Below are 20,722 nucleotides of genomic sequence, written 5' to 3' on the forward strand. Positions count from 1 at the left end.
TCAGCCCTGGAGGTAGAAATAGAAATAGCAAGTGACTTTTGTGGTCGTGGCTTCCTCACTTTGCGATGTCTCCTTTGCATATCGCAAAAGGCAAATCTTCACAATGGTCTATACCTTTACTAAGTTCCAAAGATCAAGCCCAGGCTTTTGCTGATGGCGCCTGTGGCTATTCGACAGAGTCATTCCCTTGGACCTGGCCTCCCTCGCTTCCCAAAGCGACCACCAAATGTCCCGGTAAAAGTCAACAAGTCAATTGACCCTGAAGTGTTCGGCCAGCTGTTCGCTGGCACTATTGGAATATTTCTACTTGCTGTCTTGTTCTGGAAGCTTGGGAACTTTATCAGACGATTCAACCGAAACAAGGTGCTGAGGGCAGGCAAATCCACCGACACTCGCTACGCACGCACATGGTATGGCTGGGTCTCACAAACGACGCATGAAAGAAACAAAAAGTTTCTTCATGACATTTTTAGACGCATTTGGGATTCGATGGCATGGAAGTCTACCCGAGCTGACTATAGCTGGGTTTGGTGGGATCCTGGTGACATACAGAGACAGAAGCGCCAGCGAGAGAAAAGAGGGCTTTGGTGGTTACCGGAATGCCTCAAGAGCTACGATGACTTTCCAACTGCAGATGAGCTTTGGAATCCGTGTGCGCAGCCCCAATGTCATGGTGCTCTCAGGGAAAGCTTGTCAACATCTCAGGCTGTTCCGTTGCCGGATACTGTGCAGAGGCCACAAGCGCAAAAGAATGTGCTCGGTTCTATCTTGCGGGACAGGTCTTTCGTAAATAGTCCCAAGCCAGTGATCACTCGCTCAATCCTAGAAGAGCTTTACCGAGACCCCATGCAAGCCAGCGATAACAGTTCAAACCATCACCCAAATTTTCACTCATTCAACATAACAAGGCGAGATATTCCTGCTTCAGTAACTCACCAGAATATGCAGTCATTACCGTCCAGACAGCGTGAATCGTTTCATGTTCGAGCTTCAATTCCATGGTCGCTCGATGGAGTGTCTCAGGATATCTCGTGTCAAATTGAATCTGTCATGGATCATATGGAATTTCAATATGGAACCATGAAGTCGAAAGGCGCACCTCATATGAGAATTTATCAGTCTCATCGCCATACTTGTCCGCGCAGATATCGTAGATGGTCAGCACGAATGCAGCTGGAACCCAGAGCGGCGGTCTTGAAGAACGAAGGGGGTTCATCTGGCCCACCTGGGACCCCAAAGACTGAAATTTTAGCCAGCTATGTCTCTGATCGGAGCTCTTCATTTCACGGCCGTCTGAAGCAGAAGAGCAACAGCAAGCGAGGGCAATTGCAGATTTCCGAAGATCAAATATCTTTCGCTTCCAAAGTGTCTATTGGCAATCAAATTTTGTTCGAAAATGCAGGGCGGACTTATACCAGGACTATTCAATGGAACTCAGCCCCAGCCAGAAGTCATTCTCAAGGCAATGGGCTGATATCTCCATCAAGACCAACTTTGTATGACGAATGGCGGTCCATCTGTGACAAAAAGCATCCTTCCCTCCCCCGCCGCAAAGGCAAAAATGCAAAATCGAACGCGCTTCAAATCTCTCCAGATCAAATTCAGCCGACACAATGCGCCGCGGACGATTTGAGTGACTGGGAGGTCCGGATGCTGGAGAGGTTGGACCGAAAGCTTGTCTGGATCTTCAATGAATTTACCCCGGGACAGAAGCCTTACCATTTTGCCATGCTGGCCAATCACTGGATGAACAAAGAGACATGGATTGTGTATGACCCCATTTCCAGAGTACCCATCGATGCACGCCGGGAATGGGGAGACCCTCGATTCAATGCTCCTTATCCAAAACCAATTCTGAGTCCTAGGCCGAAGTACCCAGTTTCTAAGCGGAAGCGAGCACATATCCCTCGGATTGACTCCTGGCGAGCAGCGGTCAACAAGCAGAGGAAGGTATCCGGAATTCGGGAGGCCATTCGTACCATTACTCTGTATGAAGAATCAGCGGAGGAACCGCCTGATGGCCATATCGATCCAGCCTGTTGGTCTTTACCGAAACCGCCTCAAGGGTTTGAGATGTCTACGACACAACGGAACGCCTGGTACGAAGGAGGCGCAGGGTGGCAAGAAAAGCTCCACGACTGGCAGCAAGTTCATCATCATGGATACCGTATTCACAAAGCCATTCATGAAGGCCGAGTCAATCGAGAAAAGGTCAAAGGAGTGGCAGCGCAAATAAATAAATCTTGCCGAACCATCTCGGGCAAGTTGATCCCAAATTTCGATGTTGGAAAAATAAGAGCCTCAACCCCCATCGTCTCATGATCTGTCCAGGATTCTTCATCTCTATTGTCCTTCTCTTCCTCATTCATTATCCATTTGAGGCCCAGCAGCCGACGGTGTGCCCCCAACCCAGATAACAAAGCATGTCCACCGCTTCTTGTGCGATACACTCATTGTCACGCCTTTTCTGGCATGTGATATTATTATTAGCAGTTCCCGGAGATCCGGAGTACCGAAAAAAAGGGGCGTATAATCGAATGCATTTGAATTGAAAGCCTGATCTAAGCGCTGGGGTAATAATGGAATATTGTAAGCCACCATCCTCTTCAGAGTGGCCGCGCTGCAATTCCAAAAAGCCAAAACTCCGGTTGTCCATATGTTGTTTTTCGCTCCGACAAGTCCCCCGCCAGAGTCGAAATTTGGATGTATAGTACATGTGCGGGGGTGTAAAAATTCGCTTAGAATCCAGGAGGGTTGACACGCTGGCTGACACGAGTCCACTTGGGTAGCTCTGAAAAGAGAGGGTTAGCTGAATCGACCGAGGAGAATGGATTGTAGCCCTCGCCATTGAGAATGAAGACGTACTGTGGATGCTCTTGCGGTAGCTCTTCTCCTTCTTATCGAAGAGAGTGTACTTGTCCTTGGGCAGCATTTCCTCCTCACGCGGCATCTCCGCAAACCACCGAGTCACGGCCTTGGATGTCTGGCCATTGCGCTCGAGAGCGGCACTAAGGGTGTCGACGACTCTGTCCACGGAACGCAAGCGCTTGCGCTGACGTGCCTTTTGGGGGGAGGACAGGCGCCACGGGGTCTTCCTGTAATTTCAAAATTGTTAGCTTGAATGGTTCAAAGAGGGGTCCGAGTATAAAACACGCACCAGAGAAGACCACCGAATAATGCTTGAGTTGACTTGAACATGTTTGGTTGTTGGTGTTGAAGGGTGCAGCCGGGAGAAAACCGTGCTCGGTGTCGGGAGTGTAACTGGTCCGTGCACGGGGAGTATAGGATGCGAGTAAAAACATGTTTGTTGCTTAACCACGATGTCTGTATACAAATTATGCAAAATTGATGGGAATCAAATAGAGAAATTCAATTGAAATTGGTATCTCGCTATATAGGAAAAATTCTATCGAAAATTGGCGACTTTAGACTCAATAATTTGTTACGAACGATCATCCCAACCAAAGTCATGTGATCTCGAAAGATCAAATGATAGGGACGCGACTATTTTCTTGAACTTACCTCCACTCAATCGATTTTCCTCTTTGGGGAATATAATCCTTTTCAAGCTATCACAGGTCTGTATAAAGCTCTCACCTGTCTATGGATCGTTCATAGCACTCAGACGCCTTCCATCATGGACTCCAATGCAACGGCGGAATGCCCGTCCCTCCCTTGGAGGGCCTTCTCTAACACAACTATGTGGGGAGTGGCGGGTTTATGTCGCGGGTTCCTATCGGCTTTGTGTCATGCCGAATGTCACGGAAAAGAGGAGTTCACTGAGCTCTTGGACTCGCGCAAAGATTTGTCGCAACGAACGAAGGGATTGATTACAGGTACGCCGACAATTTAGCATAGTATATTGAATTGATGCAAATTCTAACTGAGTTGTTGAACAATAGTTTCGAATCATATTAGCGTGTACGTTCCTGCAACGACCTCGGGCTTCGAGGCGATTATTACCGAGACTACGGATAGAACTGACATTGTCCTGGGACTTTAGAATGGATGATCCATTACTATGGGGCATACTTCCCATGCGGTTTTGGAATAAACGGTGGTCTTTTGGAAGCTACGACATTTGTTACCAAACAAGGTATCTACACTTCCCCAGGGACGCTCACCTTGAATTGCTTTGCTTACTGGAAATCTTCGCAGACCCCTGTCGCTATTCTTTACCATGGGCAAAGTGCTACCGTGTCATCGTTCCGCGCATTCCCAATTTGGTGGTCTAGGCCAACCCGCCGTCACCGAAGCCATTCGATTGCTATCCAAGGGCCCATTCCCCGTTGACCACCACCGTGCTGCCCCCGAACGTCAGCGCTGGAGCCTACAAAACGTCTGCGTCGACCCTTTCTCGGACCTTTCAGTCGCCTATACAACCGATGGCGAGGATTCACACCTAGCGCCCTCAGCATACTCGTGCAACTCCAATTCATGGGTTCACATTTTCCCCGAGGGCAAAATTCACCAGTCACCACGAAAGACAATGCGCTATTTCAAGTGGGGAATCGCACGGCTAATTCTCGAGCCTAAGGAATGTCCGGACGTAGTCCCGATGTGGATCGAAGGCTTTGACGATGTTATGCACGAGAGTCGAGAATTCCCGCGATTCCTCCCACGGCCTGGTAAACGAGTCAGTGTTACATTTGGCTCCAAGGTAGACTCGGACAGTGTGTTTGGAGAGATGAGATCTCGATGGCAGAAGCTGAAAGCGAAGGTTGAGAAAAGCAACCCTGAGTCTCGAGATTTGCCCGTCGGGGTCCTGAGCGACGAGCTGTTGACCCACAAGGAAGCTGTTGAGCTGCGCAAAGAGGTCACTTTGAAAGTCAGGAATCTTGTTTTGGAAGTTCGCCGATCGCGTGGTTTGCCCGACGAAGATCCGAAGGAGGGCTTGGTTGATACCTGGCTGGAAGAGGGCTTCAAGCGTGAGGGCCACATGAAGGATGACTCCTGGGTCAGGGATATCTGAGCCCTTGTGTATAGATTGTATAAATATGTATAGAACTTGTTACGAGCCACTGAAAATCACATTTGCAGCACCCCAGCCAATTTGTTAGATAGTTCAAAGGCGAGAGAGCAATTTGCTGCTCCAAGTCATTATCGTAAGCATCACAACAATACTGTTCCATGATACCAACCCTTAAATGAACTTTCTTTGGAATAACAAATATTGCCACGGGGATAGTCCTATGCGACAGGCGGTAAGGCTGTAGATCAGATTAATTCTCCGGGGGCGATAAGCGATAACGGGGCTGAGCCTCATTTCCATCTGTAAATACCGCAACTCATGCCCAAAAAGCACCAGCGGTTTCATTTCAAACCTGCAAGCCCAGTACACCACAGCCTCGCATCTGGGTCGCATCAGAATGGCGGGGCTGGGGTATCTGGGGGTCGACGACCTCAGTCAACGACCTCATCACACATCTTCGCCGCACCCAAACCCCAAATGCTGCTACTGCTGACGACACCCCGACTCCTCGTCGTCTCCCCTCTGTTCCGATCCCACACTCAATACATCCATCTCTTAGAAGTATTCTCGAATTTCCCGAAGTTCAACCTCCTCAGCCCCGTCCTGGCGCTCATCGCACGGCCATAGGTGCTCGTCCGTCGCGGCGAACTGCCGGGCCCCCGCCGCCCCAGAGCTGGCTCGCAGCAAGTACCGAGGAGGTCCAGCCCGATAACTACTTAGTCGAAAGGTCAGAACACATGGAAACAATAATTTATCGCTTGAAGCGGCTTCCTGGTGCCACCTTCCCAGGCCCCATGAGTTTAACGCATCTGGTGCTTAAGACAATGGCACTCAACTGGGCCAGGCATGTGCAATACGACGGTCTTTTTTTGGCTGAGCTGCCAAACAATATGAAAGAGCTATTGCTTAGTTACCTCGCCGTGTTTACAAACACGAAGGGTCGGCTTCTGAATGGATACATGACGGGCTTCAAGCCACTTTTCTTGCCCCAGCAGGATCAGGATCACACTACTGGTGGCGAGTATGTGTTAAACGAAGCTGAATATCTTGGAAAGGACGCAAGTGTTATTCGACTGGACCTAGGTGGCGCAATAGGAAACTGGATATCTTTCAAGCAGCTGACGAATGAGTTGATTATCTCGAAATCCTCAGCTGCGGGTGTCTCAGGTCGCGAGCGAGAAGAGGAAGTCCCAGCTTCATGGGATGAGAAAGTCCAACCTAGCCACGCAAGAGATGCAACCCTCGCCGCCAACGCCTTCCAACCTTCGTCCATTCCCAAGGAAGTGACTCCCAAGCTGCGCTTTGAAAACCTCCGCTTCCTATCTCTAGCACACCCGACCCCAAGCGGTGCAAGCTGGACCGCTTTGCTCAGTCTACTTGCTCGTTTGACAAAAATCACCCACCTCTCCCTAGCACACTGGCCTACACCGACCCGCATTCCGGGTTCTAGAGTTCCTAGCATTGGCCACTCTCTATACCAATCGTACAGCGGAGCTGACAACCTTCTTCAGCCGGAGTGCGATTGGGCCGAGGCCGCAAGTATTCTCCGTCAGCTATCCCGTGCTACCTATTGTCTCAAATGGCTGGATCTTGAGGGCTGCGCAGACTGGCTTCGGGCTTTGAATTGGGTCGGAGAAGATCCAAACGGCGTTCCATACCCACCTGGTGCTGTCGGTCCAGACTGGAATGGTTCATGGAGAGACGTCGACTGGGTTGGTCTGGGCCCTGGTTGGATTCCGATCCTGAAAGACAATGATGGTAATTATGACCCCGCTGCTCCCTCCTCGAGCGACGACGAAGAGAGCGATGTCCGTCGGCTCAACAAACTTCAAGTTTACCGTGGCCAATTTCATACTGGACTGGCCGTGCGCCAGAGGCTTCGACAAATCAGACATGAGGTTAATGGGAAATGGATCGAAGTATCACTTGGGCTGGATGATGTCGCTCCGCAGATCATTAGACAACTGGTTGGCCAAGCTTACGCATTACATTCGTGAGCCCTGGATGGAGCTTGCGATCAAATTACAGCCTCACACCACTGCATGGGGGATATCACAGCTACCTGGATTTTCTGTCGACACTGGATTTGAACATAGAATCTACATAAGTCGTCTCGGTCCCCCGAAGGGTTAGAATCACTGTCAGTCTATTGAATGTGTACACAGAAATTCGCAATGAAAATATTTTAATTCATGTCTGACTGTACAATGGTATCCAGACCAAACGCCGGGAATTTTTAGACTAAGTAACTATTTCTTCGACCGATTAAACGTCTTCAGGGGGTCAACCTTACCGCCAGACTTGCCACGAGCACGGTTGCGATCTCTGGCCTTGCGAATGCGGTTCTGCTTGGACTTTGAGAAACCAACGTATCCAACATTCTCCTTGGAGATTCCCTTCCGTCCCTTAGCAGGCATCAGATAATCAGGAACATGCTTAAGATGGGCCTGGACACGCGCAGATCGCAATTCACCATCGTGGCGTAGCTGGCGCAATTCTTCCGGGTTATCCTCGAAGTGGCGCTTGAGCTTCTCACTCTTAATCAGTTCCTGTCGGATCTCGCGTCCGCGTGCTTCTTGCACTGCCAGTCTGGTCACGGCTCGCAGAGCATCGGTCATACGGTACCGGAATGCATCGACTTGGGCCATCTCGAAGTGATAGGGCTTGACCTCGTGGCCAAGCTTGGCTTGACGCTTGGTAATTTTGGCGAGCATGCTCTCGTCGTGCTTGGTGCTGGGAATTGAGGTGGGTCGGTGCTTGCCGTGCTGATCGGCGGGAACCACGAAGGAGAGGGCCATGCCGGCCTTTCCGGCACGGCCGGTACGTCCGATGCGGTGGGTGTAGGATTTTGAGGTTGTGGGGAGATCGAAGTTGAGAACACATGCGACATCTTGGAAGTCGATGCCGCGGGCAATGCTGTAATCCTTTTCTTTGCCGCTCATCTTGCGACGCTTCTGGGTCTCGGGCTTCTTGCCGTTTCCGCTCTCCTCCTGTGCCTCTTCATTCTCGCTATCTCCCATTTCTTCCTTGGTTTCCGCTTCTTCCACCTCTTTTACCTCGCGCACCTTCTTTGTCTTGGTACCCATTACTTCTTGCTCATCGGCTGCAACAATAATATCGTAGACACCCTTGTTAAACTCTTCGACAACATGGATCCGAGAGTTGATGGGAAGCTCCGAGTTGAGGACACAGCTCTTAAGACCGAATTGTTCGAGGAAAAGCTTGACGCGGTAGCAACGGTCGACATCTGCGACGAAAATAATGACCTTGCCCTTGATAAGCTGCAACTTGAAGATAACATATGTGAGAAGGAACTTCTCGTCTTCCGCGCATCTGTTGGACAGTGTTAGTAGTTCCTAATATGATGGGTTGGAATATATTGGCTTACCGGACGACGAACTGGCTCACACCAGCACCCTTCTCCTCCTTCTCCTCTAGTTTGAGAATCACAGGGTTACGACAGTATAGGTCCTTCAATGTATCCACCTCTGATGTGAGCGTGGCACTCATCAAAAATGTCTGCGCTCCCCGGGGAATGGCCTTGGAAAGAGCGTTGATTTCCTCATCGTAGCCATATGACAAAACCAAGTCTGCCTCGTCAATGACCAAATGAGTGATCTTGTCGAGAGAAAGAGCGGAGTTGTTGACATTGCTGTAAACGCGGGTGGGAGTTGACACAACAATATCGGGGAAATCAGCCAGCATCGAACGCTGGACTTCATCAGAAACCTTCTGTGTGAGGTTGAATGACCGAATGTCCTTTCCACAGAAGCTAGAGAAAGATGCAATGACTTTCTGGACTTGTTCTGCAAGCTCGCGGGTGGGGACGAGGATAAGAGCGGTTGTCGCTTTTGAGGACGGATCGGCCTTTTGAGTCTCTGCGATTAGAAAAAATTTCACTGAGAGGAAGAAGGAAGAAGGTACGAACAATCTTCTGTTGGAGGATGGCTTGCAAGATGGGAAGTACATAAGCGGCGGTTTTACCAGAGCCAGTTTTCGCACGGGCTGATCTTGTTAGCTTACTATAATGATGTATTTCAGAACACATAACGGTGCGAACTCACCCAGAATATCCTTTCCTTCTAGAGCCAATGGAATCGCCTTCGATTGTACAAGAGTGGGCTTGGTGAACTTTTCCTTGATCAGGGCCTGGCGCAGTCGAGGGTCGAGGTTGAGTGCTTCAAAGTCGAGGTCCTGTTCCTCCGCCTTAGCAGCTTTGGGGGATGGAACATCATTGGCGTCCAACTTGCGTTTCATTGTGACTTTTTGCTGTGTATCTGCTTGATCGAATCTGAGGAGATTGAAACTTTTTTGGGAAATTTTGTCGGGCGGTGAGTTTGTAGCGGGCGGTGAGCTCGTACTTATTTTTGGTGACATAATAAATTTATGCCTCAGGCCAAAATGGCTGCTCTCCTAGTACGTTTGTCCACGCGGGTATATCAAACCCTAAAAACCCTTGTCTAAAAATTGCCGCCATAATCATGACTTTGATGGCAATACATACACTATAGTCTACCCAAAGGTTATTCTAAGGTACTTCCTTCGGCTGAAAAAGCAAGAATCGCATTATAAGCTTTGAATAAGTGAACAATGTAGCCAGAAGGACGCACAGGAGGGCTATTCGTATCATTTAATCATTGTCTATATGCTAACTTAAGACAAAAACACATGCTAAGCGTCAGTCTTCAATATGTAGCCTTCCATGTATCTACATTCAAAGATAAAATCTCATATTTTCTCCCTTAAGTTAATCACCCTTTGCATATTCCTTGAGTCGCTCCGTGTCCATGATCATACCCACGGGCTTCACTCTGAAATAATGCTCAACAGTATGTTCCTTTTTAAAGTTGATCCTGAACGCGGGATTAAACGATGCATTCTTATCATGTCGAATAACTTCAAACGGGTTCCTGCTCATTTGAATCCTGCTTCTCATCTCATCTTCAGTGCTTTCAAATTGATCGCCCTGCATATAAATGCTGGCATGTCTGTTGGTATTGGAATTAGTGACATGAGGAGGCATGATATCATTTTTGAGCAACTGGCCAACATCTTGGCTCTACTTTGGTTCCAAGATGATCAACGCTATCTGAAGCCAGTGAATGCCTAAGGCATGAGTTTTGTTCAAAGTACAATCCATTGCGTTGATATGATCCATTCGCATCGTGATTCCAGTTCATTATTTACATAACTTATACAATTTCCCATATCAATATCCGTAAGTGGCCAAAGCCGAAAGAAACAACGCTACCCATAACCCAGGAGAATTCTTAAAGATCCAAAATGAATATCATAATCAATGTGAAGCAAATACCATAGCTCACGAGTAATGTGTCTCGCCCTCGCTGTCACTTAAACTATCGCGGCGACGACTGCGACCATCACGACGGTAGCCCTTTGTCAATCCGGGGATGGGGTGTTTGTAGCTCTTGGTACCGGAGTCTTCGGTGTCAACGTTGGAGTACTGGTATTCGGAGCGAGTGCCGGCAGAAGAGAAGTCCAACGGTTCGGTGTAGTGGCCCTGGGGTGCAGAGCGACGCTCACGGTGCTTGCGAGGACTGCTGGTGCGCGATGAGGGTGCGGGCGGAGGACCAGAGGGAGCTTCACTGGAAGTTTGACTGGGAGGCTGGCTGGGAGGCTTGCTGCGACGGTCACGGCGGCGGTTGTGCCGGCGAGTAGATGGATCTCGAACGTGGCGCTCCTCGGTTACTTGGCTGATCACATCCTCGCTGCCCTCTGTGAAAGAGAATCCAGAGGGATCCCTTGGGCGCTGACGTCGAGGAGGTGGTTGATCATAAGCAAAGTCGTGAGACTGGCTCATCTCACTCTGTTGGTAATATGTGGGTGGGGCTGAGGTATCGTAGTCACTGCCGTGGTAGGTTCCGTCGGCTTCGCGGTTCATTCCACCGATGCGAGCGGGTTTTTCTTCACGGTATGCGCGCACGTCGGCATCCTCTGCACCTTCCCACTGTTCTTGCTTGTTGCGTCTGAGGAGCTTCTCTTTGGCATCTCTGAATCTTTTGCGACGAGGCTTCTCTTCGGTGACGGTTGTCGCTGTTTCCGTGTATGAACCATCGGTATAGGAGTATCCATCATCGGTGTAACCCTTGCCGACGATACTGCCGCCGCCCAGCTTTGTACTCTTGGTTGCGTTACTGAGAGTTTTACCGTCTGGTCCCTTTCGACGCAGAACAGTCGACTTGTACTCGTCCCAGTCACCCTGGCGCCAGACGAACCCGCCGTTTCTGGCCCAGAAGAAGAACCAAATTCCACCGAGAACGAAAGCTGCCCCAATGATAGCAAACAAGGCCATCAGACCTTGCATCTTGATACTTTGTGGGTCGATCGTGCCTTGGCCCCAGGCCCTTGTTGTAGTCGCTTCATCGCGGGAAAACAGAGTATGGGTGTTGAAGTCGAGAGAAGAGGTAGGCTTTGTGTTTTCATTCCCAGCATCGCGAACATACAGTCCGCCAACTGCCAGTACCGGAATTTCCGGGCTATCATCGATCGGAACTGGAGCCATAATGAGAGATTGGAGGGGCCGAGAGCACTCAGCTCAAGACTTGGCTCACTTAAACCACATTAGTATATCGAACATTCCTGCGATCAGTGGATCTCAGCTTACCTTGATTTGAATAATTAGCACCAGTCCTAGATAAAGGTAGATATTTGACACTGGAATGTGGGCGTGGAATGTGAGATATAGAATCGAAGCACAGTGCCTAGAGGGTTATCAGTAAATTGAAGATGTGAATATGGGAAACCACCAAACCAGAATATGATCCAGCCTGACTTGCCTAATGAAATTGAGGAGGTTGGAGGAGGCTGGGGCTTTGTTTACGTTGGTAGTTGTCACGGGCAACCCTGCTTACATCATCCCCCACACGGTCCACTGTCGATCTATAAAAAAGTGTCGATCATCGAGCTACCTATGATTGTATACATATGCATGCATTGTACGTTGTGCGTGGTACGTTGTACTGCATTGATCCCGACACATGAAACATAAGGAAATGGTTTAAATTATTTACTCAGATCCACAAATGCCACCCGCGGGAGGTAAGCCTTGAGGCAATGCCTCCATTGAAACCGAAATCATCAGACAGCTTGCGGGGTATCAAAACTGAGAAAAGCAGAGAGACCTCAAAGCCAATAAATAAAACAAAACACAAAGCACTCAAATGTCATAGATCAAATCAAGACAAAGCCCAAATTAAACTACGTTCAATTCCAGAGGCCAAATACAAGGTAAAAACGTAGAATATGGCCAAAGAAAAAGATGACCTGTTAGGACATGACAAGTAAACAGATATGGGTATAATCTCTCTCCGCCAGGAGTCGCGAACAAAGCAAGGAGAAAGACACAGACCCAATGACAAGAAAGGCTATACACAAAATCGCTGACAAAAAGTAGACAGAAAGTAAAGCACATCAGACTTGTCATCGCAGGTCATCAGAATCGTACAATCATATCGCCATAAACAGGTGACACATCATCAACATAAAAGGGTTTCGTTTCGTGCCCGACCGTTTTGCCCAAACACACACAAAAAATGGAAATTGAAAAAAAGTCCAAAAAGAAAATAGAAACTCGAAACAGTTGCAAATGAAATTAACACAAAAGTCCTCCCAACGTAGCGAGATGGCCAGCTCTTAGACGGTCATGGAAGTGCCCATCCAGCTGCCCAACAATCTCGCTTATGTTTTTTGTTCCGGAAAAAGAAAAGCACCCAGAACCCGAAGAAATGCAACATATGCGAAGCAATCGAAACTTTTGACAAACGAAGCAGCCAACCAACGGCTATGCAGACACAAGATGGAATCACAACAAAAAAATAGAATACCGAACCATTGTAAACAGACGATGAAAAGAGAAAAAACTCAAAGGACAAAATCCAACAGCATAGGAAAGATCAATGATGGTAACGACCCGTGTAAGCAGACTGGCTATCTCGGCGACTAGCGCCCGACCGCCTATCGCCGCGGGGACGTCGCCCATCCTCAATCTCCCGGCGGCTGGAGCCACCCGCATAGTCAGAGCCAGTGCCATTAACATACTGCTTGGGTTGTCGAAGGTTGCCACCGATGTTCAATCGTACAGCCCCAGTCTCCCCGGCACGAATGTTAACGGACTTGCCTGCCAGAGCTTCCTGTGTAAATCCAATTTTCAATCCGTTCAATGTTAGGGTCATATTTTTGTCTTCTTCCGTCCGTGAGCCTGTGCCGCTACCACGACTGCTGTTGGATCGGCTCTTTTGACTGCCACTGTCGCTGCCATTGCGGTTGGACGTTTTAGCAGGGAGCACATCTTGCGAGAGAGGCAATGTGGCAGCCGATTGTCGGCTGGCCCGTGCTTCTGCCTGGTAGGCTTCAACTTCATTTTCGCGGTCTTCGAGATCCTCGGCGGTGCTAGATGGTTCGTAGTAGTACTCGGTTGGCTTTCGCCGCCGAGAGCTCGCCACAGCAATCTGAGCAGACCGACGCTCATCCTGGTAGGACGTAGAGCGTCGGGTATCTCTGAGGCTGTGGGTTCTCTCTGGCAGTGGAGCATCCCTTGACATACGACGATGTCTCCGATCCGGGACCACCGGCAGGGCATCTCTCAGATCTGGCATGTCCATTGGGTCATAATCTCCTCCCATGACTCTGGAGGTGCGGCGTTGAGAGGGAACGGTGGCAGCGCTGGTGTGCATTTTTCGTGCTTCGGGTCGCTCTGGGCGTTTCACCTGGTGGACTTGTGGGTTTGATCTGGGTTTTGGTTTGGCCATTGGTGGTGGTGGTGGTGGTGGTGGCGGTGGTGGGGGCATTCGGTAGTAGTCCTCATCCTGTTCCTGGTGGCTTGTGGAAGGACGACCACGGACCTCTCGTGAGGAATAACGCTCCAGAGGATGATCTTCCTCATACCAGTACGCTTCGGGTTCCATGGGCGGGGGCTGTGGAGGCCCATAGGTCGATGCAGATCGACGCCGCGATGGCTCCCGGGATTGGGACCGCTCCCGAGTATAATCCGATGGAGGACCATACTCCGATGCCGACGGGGCATAGTAGGAAGATTGACCGTAAGGAGATGATGAGTATTGGCTTGGCATATAGCTGGTCGGTGGGTGACCAGGGTCGTATCCTTGCATAGAGGACTGGCTGTACATCGGAGATGTCATTCCTGATCCCATGCCTGGTGGCATGCCGCCATGGAAACTCATAGGACGACCATTGGAGTGGTAGGTGTTATATGAATGGGAGCGGTGGGGTCGACCAGAGTGACTGACGTGGATGTTTTCAACAGCGCGGGGGTATTGAGTCGGATGTGGGGAGGATGCAAAGTCCGGGACGGGAGGTCGTTGTTGAACGTAATAAGGATACTCACCCGGTCGATGATCCATCGGGGTGGAAGGGTGGTAGCCACCAGAGTAATCGTAGTAGCTATCATGATACTGGCGGGGACGCTCCTGTCGACGAGGCTTGGAAGATGACCGATGCGCGTGAGCATGATGGGCAGCGCCCGAAAAGGCACCTACCATCTTCTCTTCGCGCGAAGGCCTTGATTGTTCCGGGTCCCTGCGATATCTGGTGGAAGTTTTTCTGTTGAGGTCGGTACGTTTGGGATTTTCCAGCTTAAGAGGGCTGGGGTGACTTTTTCCGCCTGACGGGTCAGATTGGGTGCTGTTGATTGTGGCGGCGGTGCGACTAGAATAACCTGAGTCACTGGCGCCGTCGATCAGCGGCTCCGGAATTCTGGGATCCAACCTGGAAAGTTTGACAGCACTATTGGGAGCAATATTTGCTGACAGTCTAGTGCCGGGTAGAGGAGCGTTGGAATCTTCGTCGTATTCTTCGACATAGGCAGCCGGGGGGCCCTTACTGGCCATAATGTGGGCTGCAAAATAGGCGACCCTAAGAAAAAAAATTAAAAAAACAGGGTTGGCCCCGTTCGTACAAGGGGGGCGACGTGTGTGGCTCCCACAGGGCCCCAGAGATGATGTCCGACTTACAGGAAGCCACTCTATTGACGATGAGTCAGATATGCAGTCTTCACCTTTTTTTCTTCCCCCTCTCTCCCCTACTTCTTTTATTTTTTTTTTGCTTGCCCAACCCCAAAGCGGGCCACTCAAACAAAGTAATTGGACCTGCCGATCGCAGCGGGCGATGGCAGGCAAGCAAGCGTATTTCTGTCAAGCGGAAAGAGCTGAGTCGTACTTTCCAAGTCGCAGTATCTCCATCGAAGTAGTTAGGCTAAGAGTCGGGCGGAAAAAAAAAGTGTTGGGTCAAAGAGAAAGAGAGAGAAAAAAAAATTTAGAAAGCCTCTCTGGCAGACGATGAGTGGTGGAGCGGAACTGCAGCTGCAGGAGACTGAGGTTGGGTTGAGAATTTGGGATCCTCTGCCTGACGGTCTTAGAACCCGGTGGGGGGAGTGGAGTCGATGGGCAGCGATAAAAAAGAAACAAAGTGAGGGGTGATAAGAGATTTAAAAAGACCTGGAGAATACAAAGAAGTAGAAAAAGTAGAGGATAAAAGAAAGAGAAACGAAAGGCAAGTTATTAGGCAGATAGAAGGGACAGGCGGGTAAGAAAAATAAGAAAATCAACAAGCCAAACAAAATAAAATTTCAAAAAATAGGTATTATTGGTTTCACGAAGAGGCTCTCGGGTTCATCGGTACCCAACTCAACAGAGAGAGAAAGGGAAAAAAAAAGAAGAAAGTGGGGGGTGGGAATCGGCGTCATCATTTCTTATTTATCTCTCTTGTCCTTGTCTATGTTCTATTGGAAATTTTTACTTTTATTTTTCTTTTATAAAAAAACCCCCCAGAAAATATCAATGTTAGTTGAAGTGTTGTATACACAAATACAAAATGTATGTACATATACAAAATATTGTACATACAATATCGTATACATCTATGTACATATTGTATAATTTTTTGTTTACTGTTTTAAGCTCTTGGACCCGCTAGGTAATCCTTGGTTTCAATCATTAGGATCCATGGTTAGTTCTGTTCTTATTTCCATTTCCTGACTCATTCACAATTTGTGCCCACAGGTGTATTTAGGTATGTGATTCTTTATCTTTCCGTGTCTTGAAAAAATCGGTTTGACGTAGTATTCCTATTTCTCCCTAAAGTGCATTGTGACTAACGCCCAACTGTGTTTGCGGCCCAATGATCGCCTCCACCGTGAAGGGTCTTCCCTGCAAAGAAATTAAAAGAAACCGTCCGTCCCTCAAAATTCGGTTTATTTTCGGTCCCTCCCCGAGAGCAAGCTATTCACTTTGGATCTTGTGTGCCAGTATCATCTCAGTCTCTGCAAGGTAAAGTACAATGACAATGTATGCAGTACCTACGCGGGAAAAAGTCGGTGGGGATGACACCCTGCAGCCTGCAACATCCACGCTCTACATATTGTATAGTGCTAAGGTCACTTACAAACCACTATATAGTACAGAAGAAGTATTGTATCAATAGCAAAGTCTGGCACAATTGCCACCTTGGTGGAGTCACTCAGTTTACCTTTCTCTTGATTTCTCATTGAAAACCATGCCAAATGGCACTAGAAGCGAGAAAATGGGACTGAGCCCTGCATGGTATTCGTCCTCAGCGACCCCTCGTCCATGTGGCGGACTGTCTTTGGATGTCGTCTCTTCTCCGCCTGCAGTACACATTTTGTCCTTTCGTGACTCACACAGCGAGACCGCGAATGCCAAGGTGCATTCAATCAAAATTCAATGTACTTGTACAAGTCTTGAAGTATTGCTATTGCCTCGACTAGAGGACACTAAACAGCACTAGTATATGGTCGGAACCTTTTGGTTGCAAAATCGGGTTAGAGTGGTATGACATGCAGCACGGACGGTCTATCATCGCCATTGTGGATTCTTTCACATCCCTTGCGTGGTGAGATCCAGAGGTTCGTGAGAGTTTCGCACGTGCGAGAACATCATCGTGAAAACTGAGAACAATCGAAACCTTCAGCGCTAGCCATTATCCGAAACATTGAATCTCGATGGAATGAGCGAATGGGCAAACGGGTCAAAGCGGTGTTGGTCAGCCAAAGAGGCTCAAAAAATGAGGACAGGAAATGGGCTCCGCTCCAAATATAACTCCGGATCCCCATGCGGCTCTAGTATTCATAGTCTCTAGGACTCCCACTTTCCCTCACTTTGACACCTTTGATGGGCGTGATCGTAAGCCTTCGCATCGGGCCCGGAAGTACCATGCGTACCGGGACATATCTTAATTCGGATCGCAACAGTTAATAAGCTTTGCTCGCATATCTTGTTCAGGGTACAAGAACTTTGCCCCTCCTGATAGCAAGTTTCCGACTCTCTTGATTCATTGATCCCATTGTCCGATTGATTAATCCCCCTCCTTCGGGGAAAATAAGTAGGTCAAGGAGCGACCCCCTTGCGTCCCTATGCGGGATGTCATCAGCTTCTCGAGGACAAGATCTTCACCGCTCTTTCGCGAATGCGGATAAATGTCCATCCAACGTGAAAATCAAGGACAAGTGGTCGAATCCTATTCCTTCTTTGGTTCGACATGCTTCTATCGGGACTTTGAGTGGATTGAAGCGGGAAGAAAACAACAGATGACTTGCATACGGGTCTATGGATGCTCAGATTGTCGAATGTTTGTGACTAGCTAGCTGTTCTTGCTAACTCTAGATAACCTTTTGGCATAATGGCGTTGGCTATCCCGTACTAGGCCTTGGCACGCAATCTTTGATTGTGATCGTCTGATGTAGTACGAAAACCAATCGTCGTGTAAGTAAAGCGTTCCCGTGGCTGCGCCCACGTATTACTGAAATGCTACCAAACTTACAGCAGCCTGCTAGATTGGGGCTTGTGGCGTGTTTCCAGGGTATCGGGGCGTAGGTGGCTGTCGCTGTGGGAGAAGCTCCCCGAGAAGCGGTGATTGCCGTGTCTCAGATATAAGCTAATGAATTCCTGAATTGCATAAACATATCTAACATGCGGAACCCACACAGCAATATACAATAATAACCCAACCAAAAGAAACACCACGGTCCTCTCGCGAGCTCTTCTTGCTAGGACGATGTTGGTCCTCCTAGTTCCGGCGCAGATAGAGGGCAATCCATCCCAATAGCCGGTAAACCGCAATGATACCGACTAGAATGCCGGCCCACTTTCCAGTTCGACCAGTAGCATATCCATATGACTCCAGGACCGCAGTGCCACGAATGAGACATTGATCCGCGAGGTCAGTAGTATACGTGCACCGACAGTGGGCACCGCACGAGTAATTCCGCTCCGCGAACTCATTGACCATCATACCCTGGAACACGTATGCCTGAGCATTGAGAACGTTAGTTTCACAAAAGAAAAATAAACCTCTGATAGCAGTGCGTCAGCATACCTGGTAATCGATGTAGTGGAACACGTATTTCCAAAACGGATTGAGAATCGTCGGCGTGACCAGAAACCCTCCGACGCTCATCCACAGTCCATTTGCAAACGCTACTAGTGCCAAGGCGATCACGAAGTTTGGGAATATCGCTGTCACGAGGACGACCAGCGATTCGGCGGCCACCAGATCAAGGAAAATCCACATCACCCAGGTGAAAAAAGCTTCTGCTGTTGGTTGGAAGTTCGAGAGCCAGTATGAGACAATTGAAAAGAGGAGCGATATGAGGACTGGATTATCGTTAGCTCATGGCCGCATAGCAGGGGCTTGTGAATAAATACACAGAAAGGGCAGCCCGATGAGGAAGTTAGAAACGATGAATGGTGTTGCACCGTATAGCCCGTTGGCCCGCTCTTTTGCAAACGTTGCCCGGTCTTCAAGGAACGCCGGAACATATGCTACAGCCATGAAAGACATGAACGCGGAGCCAAAGAACTATTCTATGTCAGATAGCTGATCCTTGATGCTTGAAACACTAATAGACTCACAATAGCATTGATGAATGGCTGAATGTACTCCTGTGAGGGGTGAAGTCGTAGCCATACTGTACCCATCATGATAGCCAATCCTGTGTCATGTTAGTCGCTGTAAGCTTGGGAACTGTTATCAATCATACCAAGATACATAAAAATGCGAATTCCATATGCGATGACATCCCGGTAAGACTTGATCCAAGAGCGATGCAAAAGAGCCGCGGTAATTGACAAGCCTCCTGGTCGGGCCATGTCTTCCACGGATCCTTTGTTCGCAGTTTTCTCAACTAAATGGAATCGCTCGGATATCTGTCTGGTGATAGCATTTGCCTCACTTGATCTCGCCCAGGCATTCTGAATGATTTGAACTCGGTCACCGGCCAATTCCTTGGAGTTGGTGAAATCAGAGCTGACAATATCCAACAGGAACTCGGCTGGGTTGGTCTGTACAGGGATTGGATATTCGATGGAATTGAAGTAACTTTCCACCCCTATGGTTGACCCAAAGTAACATGTTCTCCCAGCTGAAAGGAGGAGGAGCTTATCAAAAAGTCTGAATGTTGTGGTCGATGGTTGGTGAATACTCGCAATAATGATGAGCTGTCATGAAACATGAATAATTAGCACCCACAGGATGATCAAGGCTGATATACTCACATTATTGGCCCGAGCAAGCTCTTTTGCATACGAAATTACCTCAAAGCTGGCTGTGGAGTCCAGGCCACTGGTTGGCTCATCCAGAAATAGAATCTTGGGACAGGTGATGAGCTGGCTGGCAACGCTCACCCGCCGCTTTTGACCACCGCTGATTCCCTTTCGAATGGGGGTTCCAACCAGCGTGTTTGCTTGTTTTTGGATACCAAATGCTTCTAAGAGTGTTCGATTTCGGTCCATGCGCTGGAGCTTTGATACGGAACTAAAAGGAAAAGAAAAATACAGTCAACACCAAAATGTATAGCCGAGCTCCGTCGCTCGAGATTACAACATATCATACCTTGGCAATGAGAGATCTGCTGCGAACTTCAACGTTTCCTGAACGGTCAAAGACCCTATCAACGCATCTTCCTGCTCGACATACGAGGTCATTCGTTGGAAAGCTTTTGAGTCAACCTGTGAGTTGTTCACATATGTCTCCCCGAGCACCTTCGCGCCAGATGACGCGGCCCGTCGAGCAAGGACATTGAGCAGGGTCGTCTTGCCGCAGCCAGAGGGCCCCATCAAGGCAACTAGCTCCCCTGTACAGCAAACATCAATGAATAAACCTTAATTTAAAATATGGACCAGGATAGATACCATGTTGCGCATCACCGCTTATGTCATTGATCAGATCGCGGGCCTGCTTTGTCTCGCGATCTTTGACCGTGACCGTCAGACCATGCCACGAGAAACTTTGGACTATCTGGTTCATCAAGAAGTGGCCACTATCATTTCGCTCCAAGTCCGGGGGACTGGCCGAGTTCGAGACCGAGAGATCGCCCATGCTGCGAGATGGGAACGGTTGACGACAGATACGAGTCGGCCCACGTCCGGGTCTGCAGACTCAGCTTTTATAAATTTTGATCACACCCAGTCTAGCCATGCGGTGATTACATATCCCGGTCGAGGGGTGGAGTGGAGTGTGACCATCAAACATTCTACTATGTGGAGTCCGAGGTCCCCGACTGAGGCTGAAGAAAGTAGGGCTCCCGGGCTCGAACGGGCTGACATAAGATTCTTTATTGTGAGGGTCCCGATGTCCCCAGGTCCCCGAAGCGCTGGACGATGTTCATTTATCCTGTAACGGGCTTTAAAAAAAAATGAAAAAAGAAAAAAGCCTTGGCTTACTCTATGGCTGGGCCCAGATGACTTTCGTGGTAGACGC

General features: G+C 49.0%; 8 protein-coding genes across 8 annotated transcripts; 3 read left to right on the forward strand and 5 right to left on the reverse strand.

The window, feature by feature from the left end:
* Positions 1–153: 153 nt before the first annotated feature.
* Positions 154–2,322, forward strand: N7529_010542 (uncharacterized protein; the record flags this gene model as incomplete). The annotated part of the gene is made up of 1 exon (XM_057246069.1): positions 154–2,322. One exon carries the CDS (start codon positions 154–156, stop codon positions 2,320–2,322), a length of 2,169 nt encoding a protein of 722 aa, XP_057094332.1.
* A 416-nt stretch (positions 2,323–2,738) lies between these two features.
* N7529_010543 (mitochondrial 54S ribosomal protein mL60) lies at positions 2,739–3,198 on the reverse strand (the record flags this gene model as incomplete). The annotated part of the gene is made up of 3 exons (XM_057246070.1): positions 2,739–2,791; positions 2,866–3,095; positions 3,158–3,198. The coding sequence occupies 3 exons, from the start codon at positions 3,196–3,198 to the stop codon at positions 2,739–2,741; spliced, it is 324 nt and encodes a 107-aa protein (XP_057094333.1).
* A 982-nt stretch (positions 3,199–4,180) lies between these two features.
* On the forward strand, positions 4,181–4,972 carry N7529_010544 (tafazzin; the record flags this gene model as incomplete). Its single annotated transcript, XM_057246071.1, has 1 exon — positions 4,181–4,972. The coding sequence occupies one exon, from the start codon at positions 4,181–4,183 to the stop codon at positions 4,970–4,972; it is 792 nt and encodes a 263-aa protein (XP_057094334.1).
* Positions 4,973–5,192: 220 nt separating this feature from the next.
* On the forward strand, positions 5,193–6,969 carry N7529_010545 (uncharacterized protein; the record flags this gene model as incomplete). Its single annotated transcript, XM_057246072.1, has 2 exons — positions 5,193–5,204; positions 5,332–6,969. 2 exons carry the CDS (start codon positions 5,193–5,195, stop codon positions 6,967–6,969), a joined length of 1,650 nt encoding a protein of 549 aa, XP_057094335.1.
* Positions 6,970–7,221: 252 nt separating this feature from the next.
* On the reverse strand, positions 7,222–9,229 carry dbp9 (ATP-dependent DNA/RNA helicase; the record flags this gene model as incomplete). The annotated part of the gene is made up of 4 exons (XM_057246073.1): positions 7,222–8,305; positions 8,361–8,850; positions 8,897–8,977; positions 9,037–9,229. 4 exons carry the CDS (start codon positions 9,227–9,229, stop codon positions 7,222–7,224), a joined length of 1,848 nt encoding a protein of 615 aa, XP_057094336.1.
* A 1,063-nt stretch (positions 9,230–10,292) lies between these two features.
* Positions 10,293–11,495, reverse strand: N7529_010547 (uncharacterized protein; the record flags this gene model as incomplete). Its single annotated transcript, XM_057246074.1, has 1 exon — positions 10,293–11,495. The coding sequence occupies one exon, from the start codon at positions 11,493–11,495 to the stop codon at positions 10,293–10,295; it is 1,203 nt and encodes a 400-aa protein (XP_057094337.1).
* A 1,390-nt stretch (positions 11,496–12,885) lies between these two features.
* On the reverse strand, positions 12,886–14,838 carry N7529_010548 (uncharacterized protein; the record flags this gene model as incomplete). The annotated part of the gene is made up of 1 exon (XM_057246075.1): positions 12,886–14,838. One exon carries the CDS (start codon positions 14,836–14,838, stop codon positions 12,886–12,888), a length of 1,953 nt encoding a protein of 650 aa, XP_057094338.1.
* Positions 14,839–18,031: 3,193 nt separating this feature from the next.
* Positions 18,032–20,341, reverse strand: N7529_010549 (putative ABC transporter; the record flags this gene model as incomplete). The annotated part of the gene is made up of 8 exons (XM_057246076.1): positions 18,032–18,274; positions 18,341–18,618; positions 18,670–18,823; positions 18,877–18,956; positions 19,005–19,461; positions 19,519–19,777; positions 19,856–20,096; positions 20,155–20,341. The coding sequence occupies 8 exons, from the start codon at positions 20,339–20,341 to the stop codon at positions 18,032–18,034; spliced, it is 1,899 nt and encodes a 632-aa protein (XP_057094339.1).
* Positions 20,342–20,722: the final 381 nt, after the last annotated feature.

The sequence above is a fragment of the Penicillium soppii genome (genome assembly GCF_028829465.1).
Source record: "Penicillium soppii strain IBT 18220 chromosome Unknown utg000007l, whole genome shotgun sequence".
Classification (NCBI taxonomy): Eukaryota; Fungi; Ascomycota; class Eurotiomycetes; order Eurotiales; family Aspergillaceae; genus Penicillium; species Penicillium soppii.